The sequence below is a fragment of the Anopheles coustani genome, chromosome 3 (genome assembly GCF_943734705.1).
Source record: "Anopheles coustani chromosome 3, idAnoCousDA_361_x.2, whole genome shotgun sequence".
Classification (NCBI taxonomy): domain Eukaryota; kingdom Metazoa; phylum Arthropoda; class Insecta; order Diptera; family Culicidae; genus Anopheles; species Anopheles coustani.
This window is the reverse complement of record NC_071288.1, coordinates 29,728,255-29,746,020: the sequence shown is the minus strand read 5'-3', so window position 1 is coordinate 29,746,020 and position 17,766 is coordinate 29,728,255. Positions and strand designations below refer to the sequence as shown.

The 17,766-nt window shown below is 47.7% G+C and overlaps 4 protein-coding genes across 4 annotated transcripts; all 4 read right to left on the bottom strand.

Moving 5' to 3' along the window:
• Positions 1-510: 510 nt before the first annotated feature.
• LOC131259610 (uncharacterized) lies at positions 511-1,239 on the bottom strand. The gene is made up of 2 exons (XM_058261148.1): positions 701-1,239; positions 511-625 (listed from the first exon to the last, which is right to left on the bottom strand). The coding sequence occupies exons 1-2, from the start codon at positions 1,237-1,239 to the stop codon at positions 511-513; spliced, it is 654 nt and encodes a 217-aa protein (XP_058117131.1).
• A 110-nt stretch (positions 1,240-1,349) lies between these two features.
• Positions 1,350-4,838, bottom strand: LOC131258706 (uncharacterized). The gene is made up of 3 exons (XM_058260076.1): positions 4,390-4,838; positions 2,260-2,399; positions 1,350-2,106 (listed from the first exon to the last, which is right to left on the bottom strand). Exons 1-3 carry the CDS (start codon positions 4,734-4,736, stop codon positions 1,676-1,678), a joined length of 918 nt encoding a protein of 305 aa, XP_058116059.1. The 5' UTR covers positions 4,737-4,838; the 3' UTR covers positions 1,350-1,675.
• An 853-nt stretch (positions 4,839-5,691) lies between these two features.
• On the bottom strand, positions 5,692-8,364 carry LOC131259064 (uncharacterized). Its single transcript, XM_058260483.1, has 6 exons — positions 8,024-8,364; positions 7,879-7,934; positions 7,535-7,611; positions 7,401-7,456; positions 6,813-7,239; positions 5,692-6,042 (listed from the first exon to the last, which is right to left on the bottom strand). The coding sequence occupies exons 1-6, from the start codon at positions 8,362-8,364 to the stop codon at positions 5,692-5,694; spliced, it is 1,308 nt and encodes a 435-aa protein (XP_058116466.1).
• Positions 8,365-10,925: 2,561 nt separating this feature from the next.
• LOC131258774 (uncharacterized) lies at positions 10,926-16,203 on the bottom strand. The gene is made up of 10 exons (XM_058260154.1): positions 16,102-16,203; positions 15,380-15,531; positions 15,071-15,310; positions 14,723-14,984; positions 14,413-14,548; positions 14,104-14,316; positions 13,500-13,735; positions 12,048-12,301; positions 11,857-11,895; positions 10,926-11,139 (listed from the first exon to the last, which is right to left on the bottom strand). The coding sequence occupies exons 1-10, from the start codon at positions 16,201-16,203 to the stop codon at positions 10,926-10,928; spliced, it is 1,848 nt and encodes a 615-aa protein (XP_058116137.1).
• Positions 16,204-17,766: the final 1,563 nt, after the last annotated feature.

The window sequence follows — 17,766 nt, the reverse complement described above, 5'->3', positions numbered from 1 at the left end:
GGTCGATTCGGTGAAACTAGTGTTGGCAGAATGGGGGTTTTGAAGATTCGAAGATTCAATCCCTAGACGGATTCTAAAGGATTGGATCCCATTCGACGGGCTCGAATCAGCCCATGATTTGAATGCAGTAAATCAGCTAGTTTCAAGCAAAGCCGGGGCAAAACTGTGAAACTAGCACTTTTAATTGAACAATGTGATTACACGAAGCGGATATCCTGTACTATGGCAAGTTGAATTTCGGATTTGGACAACCGGAGCTTCAATCGGATTTGATTTGAAAGATTCCAATCCTAACAGGGATTTTATTTATCCACCGCTAGGCTCAATGATGACAGCTGTTAACAAAACCTTACAAATGTTTCTCGTCTAAATCATTGATTTGAACTGTCCGGTAACCCAAATATTATTTTCGGTAGCTCTTCATTGAATAGTGCTGAAATAATATATAGAAATAGAAGAATGTATCTTCTGCGAGTGAACGCATTTTTATTGTCAAAAACATTTACAAAGTTAAACTCTCGTCAAATATCCATGCTTGTAAAAGGGTAAAGCTCCGATATTAGTAATTTGCTTGATTTTCGACCGTTCTAGGGCCACGCTCGGAACCAAATGGCAGTTGGAACGCCTAATATTGAAAAAGAAAGAGAGGATTGTTAAAACTAGGTTCACGCCAAATGTATATGGTTCTATGTGTTCTTACTTATGAATCGGTTTCTCTTGCTGACTCCACGGCCAAGTCTTCTGCAGTTTGATGATACGTTCCAGCTTTTCAATACGGGATCGCTCCTCTTCACTGATTTCCGGTTCAAAATCTTCATCCTCTTCCTGTTGATTTTCAGCTTCATCATCTTCTGGCGTCGAAACCAGTGGCAGCACCTTTGACTCATCGAACAAGCTTTCTAACGTGATCGAATACTCGTCATTTTCTTCCGCGTCCACCATTTGATCTCCACCGTAATCGATTTCGTCGGTGTCCTCGCATTCCTCCAGCTTAGTGGCTTCCTCCACCTGCTCGTTTGCTGTGGTACGCAAGGCTTCAGGTAGCTGCATTTGTAACTCCGGTGGAGCAAACTTGGACAAGGTTTTCGTAAGGAAGCTGAGCGTCGCCTGGATCTGCATGGGGATCACGCTGATCTCGTTCAGTTGTTGTTGCATTTGGCGCAACTGCTGTTCCACCGCCAGTACGCTAAGACTGTCGCAGGATTCGCGCGACAGCGAGCGATGGTCATGCGAGGACATCGAATCGAAACTCGATCGCCGACTATCGCCAGGAACTGGTGGGGAGAGAAACATCACAGATTAAGTAACCCCCGGAAGCGTCCAGTACACTCCCTCAATAGGACACAGTCTCACAATTATGAAAAAAAACAAAGATTTTATTCAACGACGGAACAGATCGAGGTTAAGTACATTGGTCAAAGAGAACAACAAGCTATAACAGTTCCTATATTCTTTTTGATCGTTTCGTTTAATACATGAGCTACGCCTTCTAATCGTCTCCTGCAGACGATCCCGTTGGAAAAATGTGATTTATGTAGTCAGTTAATTACTCCTAAAAGTATCTCCACGTGTCAGCGGACGCCATCTTGCACCCGGTTGCCCCAAAACCAGCTGGCACAGCAAATGTTTAGTCGGTTGCTCAATATTGTGTTCTTCACTCGTGCTAAGCCTACACTTAAGCGTCGGCACTAACTTCCTCCGGGATTGGGTCGGCCGGGGCCACCGCCGGGAGCGCCTCCGACACCGTTGCATCATCCTCCGACGTTTCGCTGTCCAGACGCGGCCGAGCGGCCGCCACCTTCGCACCCACCTTGCCCTTGCCCTTCTTCTTCTTCTTGGGCTTCGGGGCCGGTTTCGGTTGTTCCTCGGCGTCCTCGTCGTCCTCGTGACGCCGGGAGCCGGTCGGCAACGAGAGCATCATGCGCTCGATGTGCTTCTGGCGTTCTTCCGGCTTGGCGACCGTCTCCTGCAGCAACCGACGAATGTTGGCGATCAGCTGCTGATGGGGCGCATCCTTGCCGTATAGATCTGGTGGGATCGGTGGGGGTGGCTGCTGCCATACGATCGGGTGCCAAACCTTGCGCTCCGGTGGCTGAGTCCAGTTTTCTATTACAACCCAACCAACAACCAACCGCGGACCACGAAACCGAAAAACAGGGAAAAGTAGTATGCATCGTTAGTATGCGCCCCGCCACTCCAACTTCCAGGGCAGGAGTGGTGAGGAACAGTTGGCACATTCTTGGACATATTAGCACATACCACGTTCGTTGTCTACTGGATTGGGAGCGGGTTTGTTAGTGACATCGGGCTTCGGTTGCTCCTCATTACCTGCGAACTTAACTTCGCGCGTTTCCTTCGGCTTGCCCTGCTCCTCGGCGGCACGATTGTCTTCGTCATCTCTGGAAAAGAACGTGGGACAGTTTTTACAACCATTAAGTATGATCCTCGCTAGTAGATGGCGTCATCCTTTGTTCAGAACGATCGTGTGAATTACTTAACATGCAATTAATACAAACGTGATGATTAGTGATTCATTTGATTTCTTTTAAAAAGCAGGCTTCAGATATGCATACAAGGTTTCCAGTTAATGTAGTAACTTAAAACTTAATTATGAGCTCGTATGTACGAGATAAGATGTAAGCTTTAATATAAAAAATGTTGCTTTTTCTTGACGTTTTAATTTCAAAAGAGCTAACTATACATGAATAACTTTTAAATTGATTATTAGACAAAATGGAGATTTTGTGGAACAATTCCTAATCACTAACGACTAGCTTAATTGAATAAAGCTGTGCTAAATGGTCCACTATCACGCAGTTATTGATTGGTCTAATGGTTACACTCTAGCCCGTGAGGAGTGAAATTCATTCAGAATTCATGGAATCGCGATTTCTTGATATATTATATTTACTTCAAGAACCGATGCAGTTCAAGGTATTGAGAAATTCGTGTTTGCCTCGAAACGCAATAAGTCGTACAAAGAAGCAGTCAAGACAAAAAAAAAACACGAAACAATCTGTTGCTACCGAAACCTTTCGACCACAACCGCCGTCGACCCGTGCCAATGTTTGGCATACATTACGATCAAAATAGAACCGCAAGAAGCAAACGGTCGTTTTTACATTAAAAAATCCATCCAAGACGACGACGTCGGTCGCGCAACGGCAAGTAACACGCGCACACGGGTACGATAAGCGGGCTACCGAATGTAAACCATCGTATCGCCGTTAACAAGTTCAATTTCTTGGGCTTGTGTTTGAATAAAACGTTTGAAACCCTCCGACGGATGCAGCTCACCGTGCGACGTTCGGGTTGTAAGAAAACAAAAAGTTATTTCTGGTTCGACGAACGAATCGAACCGTGCGTAGCGCGGGAAGTCGGAAGTGGTATGGCTGGGGTGCGTGTGGATTGATGGGTCCGAACCGGCCGAAACGTCGGTCATCGTTAGTATCTTGACTGACGTTCCGGGGGAGCCAATGCACGCAAACAGGTGACAGATGACGCCACCAGGAGTGCGTCCTTTCTGTCTACCTGTTGATGTATGAGCCGGTTGGTTCATTGATCGATTTTTGCGTCTTCGGAGACAAGGGTTGTTGTATTAACAAGTACAGGAATGCAAACATTCTGTTACTCGATTGGTTGTTGAATAGTTTGTATAGGACTGATGTTTTGATTATTCAAGAGTCGTCCTGTCGACCTGACCTTGATTGTCTACAAAATTACGTATTCTATCCTCGATACACAGGATACAGTGAAATTTGTACAACAGAACATATCAATCGTTCACCTTAACCACCCGACGTTTAAGCACTCTGAGCCCGTTGAACGTATTGGCGACACTACAAATCAAAATTCTTGACCTCCTTTCAGGCTCTAGCGAGGTACGAGCAAAAGGGAAATCTTACAAAACTACCACCGGGCAAGTAATTGTGAAATCGCTTCTGATGGTGGGTACACTTAGGTAATCAGTACGGGTTGTTTTCCGAGCGTGCCCCAAACGAAAGGGACACCAGACGCGACCATGGGACGACGGTTTGGTCGTCGTCACAACCGGGCTCCCAACCCGGGGAGCGATTTTTGGTGTGTCAGAAAAAAATTCCGGTTATTTTTATCAGCAAAATAATCACTCTTCACGGCACACGGACACGGGCTCTTCTAACGCGACAAACACCGTCGGAATAGAAATTATATATCGACGAATAGACGGATGAGCGCCACGGGTGGACTTCTGTTTTCTGCCTCTGCTACTCTTCTGGGCGGAAGTACTGTTCCGTGTTTTGTTCTTGTCTTATTTTTTGGCTAATTCCTGATGCCTATGTTTATGTGTTCGTTTTGTAAGTGACATGCAAATAAACATGCTTTAGGAAAAACTTTCCCGTCTTGTCATACTTAGCGACGATCATCTGCAGCTGTTCGCCGGCCTGCTTGATCACGTTCTGGGCGGTGGCAAGGCGCATGGCCGACGCATCGGCCCCGTTGATCTGCAGGATCTGATCGCCCAGCTTGAGGCCCGCCTTCTGGGCCGTGCTGCCCTCCGTCACCTGGTTCGGGATGAGAAAGCGTTCCCGGATCACTCGCACCGACAGGTCCTCCGTGTCGAACGGGATGATGTTGCGCTTGAACTTCGGCCGCTTGTAGTAGTCGGGAGTGTCGTCACGTTTCGATGGCTGGTCGGTGCCATCGTTCGGTGCATGCTCGCCCTCGGGGGCGGCCACCTTCGGTTCGTCCAGTGCCATATGCGCTGCAGAGACTCGTCAGGGACGTTACTTTTCGAGGAAAACAAAAAGCAAAACGAAGCTCTTCGGAAACCCTTTTTTCCGACACGGACACGGATGCTAACGCCGCCGCGGATGTTTCGATCGGGACTATTCACGTACAACTGAGCCACAGTTTGGCATTCCATCCCGGGGACTTGATCGTTCTCGACCGCACGTCGACAGTTGCTAGTGTTGGTGGTTCATCTTTCCCGCATTTCATAAACGGATTTGTACCGTGCGTGTGGGGCGGTCTTCAAGTGTGTTGTATACTATTTTAAATTTTATCTCTTTTGTTATTGCCCTTATGTACTTCATCTCGGCTTGGAGATACTATTTCTCGATGTCTTAGTTTATCTTGGTACTAGAGTATTGTAGGTTAAAAAAACAATTGTGTCAATAGAGAGCTCATGATCGGAGAGGGTCGCTTGCGCGAGAGACATCTAGCCGTTCCCTCTGTACAGAGTTTAATTCCTGTGACGTCGGAAGAATTTCAAAAGATCCGAGCACGCATATGAAGAAAACGCGCCACACCGCGAAACAACGTTGTCGTTGGTCAGCTGCGACACAGGCAGCGGGGCTTGCGGATCCCCTTTCGGAAACCGTCTTCAAAGTGCGCATGTGCTACCAGTTTGCCTCAGACATATGTTGTTTCGCCGCACCAGACCCATCGAGCGATGGCGCCCAATGCAACTGTTCGAATGCTAGGTTATGTTTCGGTGTTGGCAATGGTTGTGGCTTCCTCTCGGAGAACACCGAGTTCACCGAACGGCGATGCTGCTGCACCCCTAGCATAGATTCAATAGCATCAATAGTTCTATTTTTAGTGGCGCAGTGGTTTCCGCCCTCCATCCGATAGCGATTCTATGGGTTCGCTGCAGCAAACTAGCACGACACGCTGATGGACACCAGTTCCGGATGATTTGAACACTCCCGACTACCGCACAGCACCGAGAAGCTCTGGAAGCACACTCACCTGAAACACCGTGATCGGCATCTCGAAGTCCGCCCCACCCGTAATGCGGAAACCGAGCGGATTGTCGCCGTTCTCGCTTCCGGTGCTAGGAGCCCCATCCCTCGACGAGATCGTCAGCACTGGAATATTGCGTTTCTCAATCACAAATTCGGGCATTTTGTGTACTTCGATGAGATGATGTAATGTGCGACGGATGTGGTCAGCAAACAGCGGCAGGCAGTCGTAGGTCGATGTCTCACCGAGATGATTACGTATGCGTGGCCTAGTTTTGGGCTTCGAAAAGCTACCGAACACTTTAGTCAATCGATGAAGCTAATTTTTACAAGATGTCAAACGAATTACAGCGAACTGGAGGGATCACAAATTTTTCGTTAATTGATTTTTTAATGGAAAACAGGCAACGCGACAAGAAAACAAAACCTTTTCCAACGTCACTTTTAGTACACTGCGGTTCGACGTCCCGCTGATGAATCAATTGCGATCGATACCGACACTACTGTCACACTGCACGTGCACCTTATGCGAACCGGCTAGGGCAACCGAGAATCTGGTCCGTCTGTCGGGGGGAAGATAATTTTAGGGAGTCTGACTCGAGTCTGAGTCGTCTATGCTCGGTCGATGCAGCCACGAGAGAATAAACTGCATGCGTTCGGGTTACTTGCGAGCTCTCGGTAAGAAGTCGTCATGTCGAGTCACTAGCGAAGCAATCGGTATCGTAGGAATGCACTAGAAGTCTCGCGAAAGGCAAACAGCCATGCCTAGTATGTGATCGTTTGAGGAACGTCCGATAATGTTGATGTTGATGTCATCAATATGCTGTGGTTAGGCATGCAGATCTAATCATTTTTCTAATCGCCTTTACGCTTTTGTTGCTTATGTTAGTGACATTTTTCTCAGGATGGTTTTTAAACCCAAATTTATAAACTTATTCCATACCTTTATCTCATTAGTGAATTTGTTTTTTTATTTTAATTAAATTAAATTCCACCAAAGGAATAAAATAAACTCTCCCTTGATCGAGCTCATACAAATTTACCAATCCTTATCGCCTAAAGTCGTTGATCATCTTCAAATTCTCATACCTCTCCCGTACCACCATCCTCCGGGTCGATCATATCCGTGCTGACCTCACCGAGGTCCTTTTCCTGCTCCATCAGCTCGTCGATGTACTGGTCCGCCTCGGCATCCGCCTCCCGGCTTTGTTCCGGATCGGCATCCTGCGGCGTGGTTTCCGTTTCTCCTTCACTCTGCAGCCGCTTGGCCGCTTCTTCCTCCTGCCGTTGCTTCTGTTCCGCCTCGAACTTGGCAAAGAACTGCTCCTCTTCCGCCCGCCGTTCCTCTTCGGCACGGCGGACCTCGTCCACCTTTCGTTGCTCCTCCGCTCGCTGTTCTGCTTCCTCGCGCTCTCGCTTCAAATGCTTTGAATATTGATCTTCGGTGGCACGCAGTTTCAACTCCCGTTCACGTGTTTCCTCCGCAACACTGGGGACCATGTAGCAGTTGGATTCCCTGCAGGTTAAAAGGACGAACATGATGAATATAAATGTCCCCCGGCTCCTGAATGTAGGCAACTATGCATCACATCAAATGCTTTGTTGTACTAAATGTACTAAACGTTCTCGATCGATACTTTGCCAATTTCCGCATGCCGTATTACGCAGTTTACTCACTTGTACACCACTTTCCTACGATCATTCCATGGCCACAGTCCGTTCCATTTGTCGGGCTACAATTCACAACAATAAACGATCGAGAAGAATGTTATTCGACGTCGCTTGGCGAGGCAGTTTTCGAAACAACTCACATTTCTATTGGCACGGAGACGAGCTTCCCAATCCAACATTGACCGATCGGCGTCGCTCACTGAGGAGAAGAAACCATCTTGATATCAACGGGTGGGGTAGTGAAGTTCTTAATGAATGCGGATGTGGACAAGGGATGGGAAAGGACATAGACGGGATGATTTGTTTGGAGCGGACAGAGAATATGGTGGGGAGTTTGTTTTCTGTGCATCGCATCGCACGTTGCTCAGTCTTCGGTCAATTGCCCTATCCTAGGTCTACCCAAGGTGACTCGCTCAAGCTGATCATTGCGATGAGAAGCGATGAGTACGTCTTTCACTTTCAACGAATGAGCACGACTACTTACAAGGTTTGAACCAATAATCGACCGTCATCTCATCTTCACTGTCTTCATCAACATCGCTAGAAGCAAAAAGGAAAAACAGGATCGATCACTAGTACGACGATCACACCACCATTCGACAAAGCCACATTCCACCCGAACCACTCACCCACTGACAAAAATCTTCACCGTGCGGCCAGACTCCGCAATCAGTTCTTGAGCTTGCGCGAGCGTCAGCTTGTCCGCCGGCGTCTCGTTGATCTTGGTGATGATATCGTTCACCCGGATGCCAGCCCGCCGGGCCAGCCCCTCACGCTTCACCGAGATCACCGTCAGCGGCTCGAACTGGTCGATACCGCCGGTCACCTCAAAGCCCCACAGGTTGTCCACGAATGACATAACGCGGCGGTCAAGCTCGGTCGTACCGCTGACACGCACGTGATACTCGCAATTCTTGAACGACTCGATCGGCGGCAGGGCCATCTCCATCGCGTCCACTTGCACATCCATGATTGAGGTTCTTTGGTGTGTTCCTAATCGTCTATGGGAACGTGCTGCTTCAGCTGCGATTTCACTCGTTTACACTTTATCGCGTCCGCGAATCACCGGAGACTGAGGATTGGGTGATTACAAGAGCTTCGCACTGGCTTCGATCGGCTACCACCGCTCAATTGGGTTTGAGGGCTTCGGATTCGTATTTCTTCATTAAATTATCTTCCCCTCAATGTCACAATGGCCGTACGATCCGCGCGCTGGGCATGAGCGTACCGAAGACGCCGATGATGACATCCGGTGGCTTCCGATCGGCCGTTTCCGAAATGCCGAACCGCTAACAAAACTCGCATGACGATCATCGAGAAGCGAACGTTATCTAACCGTGGTTCGAGGACCAAACGTACGATGGCGACGCCATCGGAGAGGCGCACTACGGTGTCGGAGCATGCATGCAGAGCCCGGGAACGCATATCCGCGAGAAAGCGCGCGCCATCGAATACAGGACACGTATTGCCACCCTTCTGCTGTCAAGTCATCAAAGTATTTTTAATTCATTTCCGATCCATCCTCGCTTCTCGTTCACGATCAAGCGTGCTTCCACCCTATGCAGCTATTCTTAGACCAACTTCCCATATCTTTCGAGAGGTTCGCATGCAATATTATTCACCTTTCCGAAGCCAGCGGGGGTTGAAAAGGTTTCGGTTCGGGTGTATTACAAACGCCCACCCACAAACGTTTACGCGTGCGGATATCCCGGGAGGGGGTAATTATGAGCGAATTTCCTCCTTATGCCAACGACCGCGGGCATCCTTCGCCAAGGCTGTTGTTGCATCGATTATTTGGGGCAACATTGTCGATGTGTGGCGCCCCGAGCGAGCCATGTCGAACTCTGAAAGCCTTCAACCGTACATTGGGGATAAGGTTAGGCGAGGGTAGGCGTTGTTTACAGCTAAGGAGATCGATGTGGGAAAGCACAAATACGATGACCGAGTATTTGTTCACTAGGGAAAAGTCGTTCTGAACTTTGGATCGTTTTTTAACGATTATTGAGGAAATAAATTATCTTGTGGGATTTCAAATACTTGCGCTTTATACACACCGTGTAATACAATTGCTTTCAAATGTAGCTTTTAACAAAGAAATACAATGAGTAAGGTTTTACTTGCTTTTTATATCAATAATTATTTATATCAATTTATTAATCTTGAAAAAACCTGAGTTCCATACAAAGTTGTTCATATTTGTTAATATACTCTTTAAATTCGGTTAAAATAATTTTAAAAATTCAAAAATGACACGTGCTCTTGTTTTACATTTTCTTTCTTCATTAAAACAGGAACTTCACTTTAACAGTATTTACACAAATATTCAATAATACATTCTCTGGGAGTATATCTTGAATTGTAGATCTTTGTTGATCGATTAAAAGTAGTTCTCTCAGAAAGACAACCCCATGTCCCAGGATCAATGTTCACTCTTTGTGTAACCTATATTTATTTACAACCGATCAGTCTCACATGATCCGGAAATGGACTTTTAGGTATAAATTTAGGCTGATGCAAGAAGTATCTAGTATGTCTTTTCGAGATCAACAACGATTCCTTTTTTTTGTTCTACGCTGGCAGACGGCCAAAGTAGTATCCGACGGAAACAGAGTAGAGTTTAGTAGACTGAACAATTTGCTGCCAATAAGAGCTTTCCGGTTCGAAACGGTAGTTCGATTGAATGATCCTTTCTTTCTCATCAGTACTTCGTGCGGGCTAAATAAAACGGGACCCAATCGAACAGTTGTAGGATTTTATTTTTGTTTTCCTTATTTACATACATACCAGTACCAGTCTGTGTACATATAGTTTGTTTCTACTCGATAATGAAGGAAAGCTGAAGCGAAATGGGCTATACAGTCACACACGATGTAATGAAAACGAGCACAAGTTGTAATGGGGCTTGGTGGACGCGCAGCAAATCGTGTACTAATGCTAAAGAAAGCTAATCGGTAAATGGTTGCCTAGTAAGTGCAAGAAAACTGCACCACCTTGTAGGTGAGAGGAGTACCAACGAACGAAGTAGCATGCAAATGGGGTTTAACAAAGAACGAAAGAACTAAAATGATCAACAAGCAAAGCTAAAATCTAGAAGCCTCCCCTACCGGGAAGCGATAAAAGGTAGTACTACACATCAGCCCGGGGACGAAAGGACGTCATAGGGACGGAAAGGGATCCGGGAAGGGTATTCATGGAGGAAAGCGTTCGGTAGCTTCTTCAGCACGGGGATGCACACTGCATACACACAGTAAAGGCCACATTGGAATAAGTATCATTGATAATCCGTGCGATGGTTGGGTGTTTGGGTGGACGATCGATGGCATGTTGTAGACGGCGTTGCATAGGCGACATAGGTTGGTGAAGAACAGCGGCGGCATCGACGGCAGGGAAGAAGACGTGTTTGTTTGAAAAAGGTCAGTTAGAAAGCAGCCGATTGCAGACACCCGGCGGGAGGCAGGAAGGAAATCGAAAGCTCCGTGTTGTTGGTAGGGGTGCGGTGGGGGAGACGTGTGCTTTGGTGTTTACCCTATTTTAATTTTGGTAGAGGAAAACCTTCGCCTTGCGAGGCTGGAAAATGGTTTCATCTTTCATTACCTTTCGCACATCCTCCTCAGCCACCACCATCTCCGGGCGCAGCTCGATGCCGCTCTTCGGGGGGTCCATATCGTGCACCAGCTTGTAGACGTCGCTGTTCCGGATAAAGCTCAGGTCCTTCTCGGGCTTCTGGTACTTGAGGAAGTTCACCCTGCCGGAAGCCGGAAAAATACGTGCAGATTAGGTAACGCGCCTTCGATCGATGATCCTCAATGGAGGAAAATGTGAACATGCAAACGATAGTAGGATAATGCAAAATGCAACAGGGAGAACCAAGCAGGTGAACAATGAAACGCACTGGAGACATGCCAACTTACGCCCCCGAGTGTTACTTGAACAGTTCACTCTCGAACTTTTCCACCAATAGTTCGCAGTTGGAAAACTTCTTCGCTCGGTTCGATGTTCTTCGAAATAAAGAAGATAGAGAGAGAGAGAGAAAAAAGAACATGGTGCGCAATCCAAGATGGACGATCGATCGGCGAAACATGCAAGATGCCTGGTACGTACCTGTAGACGTGCGGTGACTTCTCCTTTCCATCGGTCCAGTAGTAGTTCCAGAACTTTACCTAAAACATAAAATGTGCTGTTAGACAAGATGCGTTATGTGATGTGAGGTTAATACTTTTTGATGCAAAAGAAAAATGGAGTCGAAAGCCATTACTGCTGCTGCTGCTGCATTGCCATGTTGGCCCAGAAGTTGGATCCCCTATTTGTTCGTTTCTCTCACACAGCAATGAACACAACGATCGATTAGTGACGAATAGGAAGGAAGAAACGGGGTTTAGTTACAACTTCATGAGTAGTGACATCGATCGTGCGCAAATGGCGAAACGAAACCCCTGGAATTGCAATGCATGGTGTCGGTTACCTGTCGTCGTAACCCAGATGAGGACTTTCGTACGAGGGGCTACAAAAAGAAGTATACAAACAGATGTACGAATGAGAGACGTCACGGAAGCATGTCGAATGAGGCGCACGGTTGGCGAAAGGTGGAAAGGTAACTGGAAGTAGATGTGATGCCGGTGTCAGTAGGTGTAAGAGAGGGAGAAGCACAATTACCCCAGTGTCGTGCCCTGGATCAGTTCCGCCTGCGAGCTGATCACCTCCGCGATGAACTGCTCGTTGAAGGCGTCCTTCGCCGTGCGCCACTTGCGTCCACCGGGTAGGTAGATCGGTCGCTCCTGTGGCGTCAGTGGTCCGAACGCGCTGACCGCCTTCTTCTTCTTCTTAACCACCTGCAGCTTCAGCTCGTCCTGGACGGCGGTGCGAACGTCTCCGCCGTTTGTCTGCTGCACACTTGAGCTATCAGAATCCTGTAACGATGATGGCGTCATCACCACACCCCACACAGATGATCGTCCGACAAGGCCAATCCATGGCGTGGGCGAAAGACGAAACACGCACAAGCGGCACATCCCAGGCCAACAACAAAACGTGGAAGGAGGCGGTTCGGGGCAAATGGGCAAAGGTAGAGATCAGGTCGGGAAGCGAGAGGATATATTGGAAAGAAAGAAATCGATTAGTACAACGATTCTCGAGCAGGGAGGGAGGCCTAAGCCCATCCGAAGACTACAAGCAGTCAAAGCCATCCACGGTGCAACAGCGTTTAGTTCGAGGTACATTCAATCATACACGATTTATTAGGCTACGAAGGTTTTCGGAGGTATCATGTACGGTGTCAAGCACCGCTCTATGTGTTCGTGGTTGCGGGTGTGCCTGAGGTAGTGTCTAGTGCACAATCCGCCTATTCGCCAGGTAGTTCGCGTAGTTCGTATTTCTAAGCAGCTCTCTCAGGAACTGTTGTTGGTGGTGAGTTTGGTGTTCGGTTGTGTTCGGTGGAAGCAAAGAAGTACGGGTCTTACGCTACCACCGGTAGTGGTGGTGGCAGCAGTGGCGGACCAACAGCTTCCGACGCTTCCAAGGGTTCTTCTTCCTGTGAGATACGCAATGGTAGCGTCACGTACTCCACTTGCTCCTCGTCGTCTACGTATATTCGAAAGCGCTGGGACACGATCGCCCACTCGATCGTCTGGTACTTTGGCTTCTTTCGTGTGGTGGAGGTGTGTTGGGTACGGTGTTTGGGGTTGATTTGTTGGTCAAAGCATTCGTGGTATCGTGTGGGTAGTAGATTAGCAAACAGGTTAAGTATCCGATTCCCATTCCACCACGAAACGTTAAGTCACCATCACGGATTCAGAATCCGGGGCGGGGAAACGCGCGAGGCAAATTTGAAAGAGCAAGAGAGAAGAAGAGCAATCAGAAAATAGTACCAACACATTTGTAGCAGCTCCAGGATGTGTGTGGAATGGGAATTTACCCCGGTCCCCGGGTTAGACAACTCCAGACACTTGGTTATAGCAGCGTAGGCAATCAACTTGAAGACCGTTGGGTCGTGGCTTGAAGGCAAGTCCACTTATTCGCCCACTTACTATCCGACCATTGGTTCAGAACTCGCATTACTCATCAACATCATCTTGGGGGTTATCAACCGGTGCCAACGGCAACACTAACCTTATCGTTCTGGTTGGTCCACTCGATATCGTGTTCCTTCATCCTTTTCTCTAGCTGCTCGAACTCTTCCGCCGTGTACTGGATGTGTTCGCCTTCGTCGACCGATGAGGACTGCTCGGCACCGCTGCTGTCCGCCCGGGTAAACTCGCTCACCTCGAACGTTTCGGACACTTCGGGCACAATGGCCTCCGTGGTCGGTTCGCCACCGTTGGTCTCGCCATCTTTTGGCGCTCCTTCTGCAAGAGTAAGTTCGGACACTTTCACTTCGTGGGTGTACTAGTTGTGTGTGTGTTTGTATGTGTTTGTGAGGGTTGTTTGGCAGTCGTTCCAAGGATGCCCTCGCATTGGCCAACGCTAGAGGACACCCTTCAACCAACCCCACTCGAGATGGGTCGTCAAGGGTAGCGCGTGTGTCCTTGTTTAATTGCGTCGTGTTCGAAACGTATGTTTGTGCTTAGGTATGTTTCCCTTGAATGGTCAAGTCACATGTCTATTACATTGTCGAATGAACGTCATCACACAACAACACAACCAAGAAGACTGAATGATCCTTCAGGAGTCTGCGGTGACTGTTGAAATACACCGTTCAAAAGACAGATTATACCTTCCGGTTTTGGCGAAACACTCTTGGATTTCCGTTTTGGAGCCGCCAGGACGGCCAGCTGCTCGGTCAGTGCGGCAATCGTGGCCTGGATCGTGTTCGGTAGCGCGGATAGTGCCTCCAGCTGCTTCTGGACGTTCTGCAGCTGCTCGCGGAACTCTTCCGACGGTTCCTCCTCGCTTGGACTGACCGGGGCCGGCTGGGCATCACCTTCACCTGTGTAGAAGGTGTCGTTAGCGTTCATCTGCTCTTCATCTACACAACATTGGCCAGCATCGGAGCATAGGGAGCGGGGAGAGGGAGTTCTGGAACCGCGGGAATTCTCGGGGTTACCTGGCGCGACCGTCGTCTCCTCGACGATAGTCTTGATCGTCTCCACCTCGACCTCCTGTCGCTCGTTCAGGTACTCGTCGTACATCGGGATAGGTTCCGGTTCCGGCTCGGGTTCCTTAAAAGTTTGATACGGCGAAAGGCGAACTCAGCTCAGCTTTCAGCTCACAGTACACAGCACCGGGCACTGGTTGGGGACACACTGCCACCAATTGTTGCAATGCCAGCATCGCAAACCGATCCGGTGCGACGGTGGATTGGCTCGTCGTCACAACGACACATAGGAACTTACCGGAGACTTGGGCGGCTTGTAGTCGGGGGCTATTTTCGGTTTCGGTTGCTTCACAATTCGTACCTGGTAGCGCTCGGTCGGCGGGTTGCGCTCCTGCTGCCGCTGATCCGGTGTCTTCGGCGGGGGACGCTGGGGCTTTTGCAAGAAGGTGGTCCACTTCTTGTCCTCCTCCTCGCTCTGCACCAGCTCGCTGTTGAGCGTCTTAAACACTTCGCTCTGCTTGAAAACGCCCGACGTTGGGATCATCTTGTTGAAGTTAACACTGATGCGCGTGTTTGGCCAATAAAGAAAGTACCCGATCAGCAACTAAGAAGCTCAGAACTGAGTGCAGGGTCCACGCACACTTACCCGATCACGTTGTGCTGCTTCAGCACTTCGGCTTCACCCGATAGCACCTCGGCGATCTGCTCGTCGGTGATCGGAGCCGCTGGCACCTCCGGCTCTTCGTGGCCCTCCCGAGATTGACCAAACGAGGGGCTCGTCACGTTCGGCGTCCAGAATGGCTTCGGCGAGGTGTTGATGTACTCCACCTCGCCCGATGGCGTTTTCTCCTTGATCAGACGCTGCGATGGCGTTACCTCGCGTGCCCTGCGCGGTGGAAAAAGGGCATACTTAGCATCGAACATACAAGGACTTTCCTCGACCCCATCGACTCACCTTAGGATACCGAGCACGAACTGATTGCCGGCGCAGGCCAACAGCTGGTGTGCGTCGTAGTACGACATGTCGCTAGTCGGGATGTCATTGATGCGCACCACCACATCGCCCATGTGCATGCCGGCCGCCTCGGCGATGCTTCCGGGTAGGATCTGCGAGGCACAGAGAAAAGAAAAACATGCCGCACGGCGTGCAGGATCAGCGCATGGAAATAGAAAGCACCACGTGACGTTGACCCGATGGCTTGGGTGGCGGAAAGCCACACACATTGCTACACTGACTGACATTTCGGTTTCCCTCGATTCAATGCTATTTTTAACGCACGATCGACTATCGATCGATAGATCGATCATTTAAACTTGGTTTTGAGGTTAAATCTCGTCGATTTTCACTTGGATGACACTGTTTGCAAGACCAATTTAACATACTCCGGCAATTTACATTTCTAAAACACTTAACATTTTATTGCACACACACTTAATCCCTGGAAAAATTCACCATAAGAGTAAGCTTTCACTAAGCCGGTGGGGTTTTATCGCATTTTTTTTTCATTGCAATGATTACGCAACACATTGAAAATTTCACTGCGGTTCGATTTGGTTTAGCTGAAGTTTTATGTTGTGACTTTAGACAAAGCCTATAATACTAATTTCGCGATCCTTGTCGTATTGTAAAACTAAGCTCTTCTAAGTAAAAATGTTTTACAATTTAGTCTAACTCACTTTAACCACCGTTAGCGGCACATCAAAATCGGCTCCACCGACGAGCTTGAAGCCGAATGGTGTCGTGTTGTCGTAGCGGGAAAAATTTATATCCAGCACCATGTTGTATGCGTTGAACTACTTTCCTCAGCAAAGAGAAATTTTTCACAATTTCTTCAGACAGACAGTGACCCCCAATTGCCACTTTCGTTGATCTTTTATTCCTATGCAACCCTTAACAGGGATCCACTTTCCTTTACTGTCGAACCACTCCGACCGATTGCTACTAGTGAACTGAAGTACCGAATGTCCTCGGCGAACCCGAACGGCAAACCGTGAGATTCAATAAGATTCAACCATTGTAAGGAAAAAGAAGGGGTTTGTCGTGATTCATCTCCGAGCTCGATCATATGATCGGGTGACTCGTTCGGTGTTTACAAACGCTCGAGACGCTACAGAATTGTTCTCATCAAGTAGCACGAGATTCCGTGACTTCCTGGGAAGCCAAAAGTTTAATTTTGGAACCGGTCACAACAAATGGTATCGCTTGATTCAGCAGCGAGCTGGTTAACATTTCAAGTTCTGTTTTTGTGACCTCGGTGTCCAACTGTCTCATTGTGCAACGTAATTTAGGTAAACACGTGCTACGAGGTTACAAAAATATCGAAACAAACTAGCGGAGTGTGTATTTTGTGTTCCTGTAATGCCAACGGTATGAAAAAGATGGTTAATTCAATTCAAATTCAAATATTTGAAATCTTGAACAAACTTCGTTGTGATTGGTTGTTCAGTTTCGAATTCGATTTTCGGATCGTGACCAAGGTGTATGGAACTTTGTTCAAGTAACCTTGGCCATCAAGTAGAGGTTGTTGAAACGGTAAGTCGATCTTGAAATACAACTAACTTATGGAAACGATGTTCTTCGCAGGCATTGAAAATCGGGCATAGCAATTTTTGTTTGTTTTTTTTTTTTTTTTTTTATGTGGCACGACATCCCCTAGTGGGACAAGGCCTCTCTCCGAAGAGAGTTTGTATGACCGAAAGACGGTATATTATAGATCGGTGGTCAGCCGTTCGTAATACCGGGGGGTGCCAGACTCGAGATTCGATCCCACACCTCCCTTTTTGTTTCTTACACTGTCTAAATTGAGTCACATCACATCAAATTGAGTTCCAAAAAAGTAAAATCTGATTCAAATCCCATACGAATCACACCTGATCCGAATCCGACAAATGGGAATCAATCCTTTCGAATCCCTCGAACTATAGTTCAGACTATAGTCTGACTCTGCCAACTAGTGATGAGGAAACTGAATCCCTACAGGGATTCGAATCTTTCGATTCAAATCCATTCTGAGATCCGTATCTCCGAATCCAAATCCCAATCCGTCATATCATACATGCTCATCTAATGCCGATTTTTCATATGATGTGTTTAATTCAATGAATGATTTACATAAGAATATCAATATAGTTGACATTATTCTTCTAATTGTATTCAAACAACACGAACAATTTAGTCCTTTTAGGGAATATGCAGACTAACTGATTTACCCGAGTTCATTCCAAGGAGAGTAGCATTTATTATGTTTCAAAAATAATTATGCCAGCGTTAACATTCAAATTGAATCCATCGTGGGTCACTGAAACAGTGAAGCAAGTCCTTTGTGATGTTTTTCCGCACTT